The sequence below is a fragment of the Apaloderma vittatum genome, unplaced genomic scaffold (genome assembly GCF_000703405.1).
Source record: "Apaloderma vittatum isolate BGI_N311 unplaced genomic scaffold, ASM70340v1 scaffold480, whole genome shotgun sequence".
Lineage (NCBI taxonomy): Eukaryota > Metazoa > Chordata > Aves > Trogoniformes > Trogonidae > Apaloderma > Apaloderma vittatum.
In genome coordinates this window covers 8,321-13,068 of record NW_009692669.1, presented here as the reverse complement: position 1 = coordinate 13,068, position 4,748 = coordinate 8,321, and the positions used below count along the sequence as shown (strand labels likewise).

The following is a 4,748-nucleotide window of genomic DNA, read 5'->3' as shown; positions in this document are numbered from 1 at the left end:
GAAAAGAAAGTTCATCAAAACAAACAGTAGGATACCAAACAAGCTAGTCGGTGAGAAAGAACGTCTCTCAAAAACATTAAGATCCTAGATTGCACCTCATGTCTAGTAAATTTAAACCACAAAACATTAGTGACAAACTTCCTGTAAAACACTGTTGCACTACAATATAGTGCTATCTTTATTACAACCCTCTTTTACTCACAGTTTGTGGGTTGATATCATCTTCACCCATAGGTTCATCTACAATTTGCTGTCCATTCTGTAAAAAGAAAAGACATACACAGCAAGTTATTAAAAATGTGGAATCCAAGTACAGAAATAATGCTTTTAAAGCATGCTACTGCATAGGATCAAGTGTTCTCCACGTTCTAAAAAAAAAAGTAATTGAAAGTAAACAGAAGACTGCATATTGCTGGCACGCAGTGTCACTCTTGCTTTGAGCCTCGCGTACTATCAAACTGGATGAAGTCACATCAAGAAATATACAAAACAATTTGGCATTTGAAGCCTTACTACTACGCAGCTAGACATTATTTTCCACTACTCCAACTTCTGCAAAAGAGTTAAACCTGATGAAGACTGAAAAGCAGAAAGCCACAAAGAACAGATAAACAGGTTCTTTCTAAGAACAAGACCTTATGTAGCAAGTCAGTCCTTACTCTACCAGGATTACTTACAAGCACATTTGTTAACTACAGTATAGTCTTATAACAAACCATGAACACAATACTAGCTAGCATTTAATACTTTTTGTACTTTTTTTCTAAGGACTATTCTAGCAAGCTATACAGAAACAAGCATGTGAAATTTAGACTTAAATACCTTGTAGGTCAACAAATGCTTTCTTTTCCTAGCCTTTAAACGACATTTTTCATAGAAAGACTTAGAATGACCTTGCTCACAAAACAAGTATGCATATTAGCAAATTGTAGGTAAAAATAATATATATTTCCTATGTTCTGGTAGGAAGTATCACCTGGGGCATTAAATCTTAGTTTGCTCCTAAAGTTTAACAGCAATTCAATACAATTTCAGAAACAAATGTAACTATTATGTTATTTTCCCATTACCACTTGAGGCAGAATTTAAGTTCATTTGTGCATTGTTTCCCTAGAGAAAACAAAGCCTAATTAATTTTTTTTTTACAGAACTCAATTTATTTAGTTACATGCATGTATAGATAGATATTTTCTAGATGTTATAAAGTTACTAATAGCTGGTCGGAGATTCAGAGATTTTAGCTTCATGCCACATCCTCCTTCCCGCAGTTGTTTTTCAACAGACTTCTTGTGTGAAAACTTCCTAGAATTTTTCTGTAACAACTTCTGATTAACATAGTCTTCCAGCTTGCACATGGCTGGAGGAGAATCTTTTATATGAAGTGATAGATTAAATCCTAACTAGTTATGAATTCTAATTTTCAAATATTGCAAATACTAAACTTCCAATCTCACTAGCAAATTTCCCTCTGAATGTTTTCTGTTAAAAGTTGCAGCTGGATAAAGCTAAATTATGAGAAGCGTGGATTGCCCAAACATGACACAGGCACGCCTTCCTTTTCCCCTCCCCACCCTTTTTTTTAAGGGGGTGGGGAGGGGAAGAATGTTGGACTTGTGATTGTCTCTCCAGTGCAGAGCACACACGATAGCACTGCCGTGTGCTTATCCTAACTGGCTTTAGGAAGATAGCAGAGACTTCTCATACGACTCAAGTCTACTCTAGAGGTTGTCTTTCCATCATGGAGGACTAGTATGGGACCAACTTCACATGTTATAGGTTGCCACAGAGGTGAACATAATCTTACAAGCTTAGTTAAGAACAGTCAGTACAATCTTCTAGTTGCACAGCGAAGGATAGTTTAATAAGAAAACACTCCAAAGAGCCTAAACTCCCCTTACTGTAGCATCTTTACTTAAGAGTGTACAGGCAGTGGATATTGTGCCATTCTTCCTTAAGACACATACAAAGTTGAAACTATCCAATAGAGGACCATAAAAATACCAGCTTAGCTAAGTAACAGAAATGAGTGTTTTTAATAAAGCCTGTTTACAAGGAAGCATATTGTGTACACATATATCACTACCACTAAGGCCACAAGTCACATATTTTCCTTTTTCTTACATCCGTGGAATATATTTAAATTAAATTAACATTTGTATCGTGGCTATATATCTCTATGTTCTGTTCATGCTACAAGATAGCTTCTGCAGTATCTCGTCAATAGGAGAAAAAGAGAAGAAAAACAGCAGACCAAACAAGACAATTGACTTTAGCCGAAAAGCAGAAGACTATAATGTCCTAACAATTAACAATGGCCAAACTGGGACCCAAAACAGGGTAACATGTATCAAAGCCAGGTACTCTAAACTGACTTCACATGCGGATTTTCAGAAATAGTGATTCCTGCTACAACAATCATTCCACTGAATGATAATGTATATCAACTGCAGGTTAGGTAAGAATTTACTACACGGCAAGTTTAAAGATTTCATGTTTAATATTTTAAGGCAACTGAAACATAACTGAAGTGGAACACAGTAGCAGAAACCTGAGGCAAGCCTCTCTCTGAAGACAAAATGTGAGATCAACCTCTGTTCTTAAAAAGGCTCTAATCTTTAACCTCATTGACTTTTGAGACATTTCATCAGTCTAACAGAAAAAAAAAAACAAAACCAAAAGCACAGCAACTTTTGCAATACAAATTAATTGTTTTGCACACTCCACTTTTCCTGTTTAATCCTGCATCGGTTTCAGTTACTTTTCTGTTGAATTCAAGCAATGCATTTCAAACACGCTTACTGGAATTAGGAATAAATCGAGAAATCAGCTTGTGTGCATGTGGTCTTTTCTGAGCCAGATCACTGGATTAGCAAGATCTTTTTAAATAGGTCTGCCTGAGCAATGATTATGCTAAAGGAATCCCTGGATGGTAGAACCAGTTTTTCTCAGAACAGTCTGAGCCATGTAAGGTAAAGAAGAATATGTATGGTTATGGTTTGCTCATATATAAAACTATTAAATGGAAAGCAGCTGTGTATTCAGAAAGTCCACAAAGCATACTGCCTTTCTTACAAGTAAAAATGTAAAGCCAAAAGGTTCTTATCGAAAGTGGCAATATTTAAACCACTGTGGAGCGAGGAGGTCAGCAGCACGCTCAAGAGGTGAGCAAGCGAAAGAGGCTCCATTTGCTGGATGCAGATTCCCTCCAGTGTTTAACTTGAACGGTATGTCTCGATGACATAACAAATTGAGACTAGATATAATAGTCTGATGAATACATTAACAAGAGAAGACTGAATACATCTTTCACATGTACAGATTGGACTTACTGAAAAGACAGAGACTCTATACCTTGATTATTCTTTAGCTGCACTCCTCCCATAGTGGAAGGCTAAGCAAGCAGAACGGATCCGAGTTCTGGTTATTTCCAATACTCTGGCCCTCAAAGTAAAACATGGTTTGGATGACAGCACAAGGGAACTATAAGAACAGTAACAGAAACGGTCCACAGAAAGTTTCTGCTTACACCTAAACACATCAGCAATCAATTTACACCATGAAAGGAGGGTGCATATCCTTTATACAGGCAACCTACAAAACACATTTACAACCCAGTTCAATCCTACTTCCTATTCTGCTTTCCACTGGAAGCAGTCACGTTAAGTTGCCTACAAATTTGATTCCAAAAGTTTTTAAACCTGTTGCCACATTTCAGTAAATGGATAGAAATGAATATTTAAACACAGTCAGGTTTCGGCAGTTTTCCTGAAGGCATATGAACAGGGACATAAAAGAGATCCTACAGGTTCCCTAATTAATCATAAATCAGACAAATATGAGGGAATCAGCATGAGGCACCTGGTACATGAATGTCCCCCATATGAACCAACAAAACCTCTTGACACAAAAGTCTATCAACTACAACATGGGAAATCAATCATCAATATTTCCAGCAATCAAAAATTACAGGTTTAAACTCACTGAACTCTCAGAATACAATCAAGCACTTCATTTTCCTGGCAAAAAGACAGTTCAAAGAAGGCCTTCTTTTTTCTTTCCCCCCTAATAGATAAAACAAAAATTATTTTACTTCTTGACCAGGAACACATGCCCAAAAGTAACTGCACCGGAAGGGACTAAGAGGTAGCAAGTAGTGGTGTACATTAAAGTACTAGTATTAATATGATGATAGTAAGTCCTTTGTAAGAAAGTAATACATCAAGAAACATAGCCTACTCCCACACACAATCAATTAACCTTTATGTGAAACAGCAAATATTCTGCACTTTATATACTACAACTATATATTGATCCACAGTCTTAACGTAACTAGTATATATATATTTTAAATTATGGTTCCGACATTTACTGCAGGAGATCCAATCCATCTCAGAAATCTGGCAAAACTGCAATATCATAGAATGGCCTAGGCTGGAAGGGACCTTAGAGATCATCCAATCCAACCTCCCTGTCATGGGCAGGGACGCCTCTCAACTAGATCAGGCTACTCAAGTCTCCGTCCAACTTGGCCTTGAACATCGCCAGGGAGGGGGCAGCCACAACATCTCTGGGCAATTTATTCCAAAGTCTTGCCGCCCTCATACTGAAGAATTTCTTCCTAAGGTCCAATCTAAATCTGTTCTCCTTCAACTTAAACCCATTTTCCCTTGTCCTATCAGTGGACACTCTTGTAAAAAGTCCCTCCCCAGCCTTCCTGTAGGTTCCCTTCAGGTACTGGAAGGCAGCTA

The 4,748-nt window shown here is 37.4% G+C and overlaps 1 protein-coding gene across 1 annotated transcript in view; it reads right to left on the bottom strand.

Moving 5' to 3' along the window:
- RPS6KA3 (ribosomal protein S6 kinase, 90kDa, polypeptide 3) overlaps positions 1 to 4,748 on the bottom strand; it is a 66,837-nt gene that overhangs the window by 59,052 nt on the left and 3,037 nt on the right. The window contains exon 2 of the mRNA XM_009877635.1: positions 203 to 259. Coding sequence (XP_009875937.1) covers positions 203 to 259 — 57 coding nt within the window. The remainder of the gene's footprint in view (positions 1 to 202; positions 260 to 4,748) is intronic.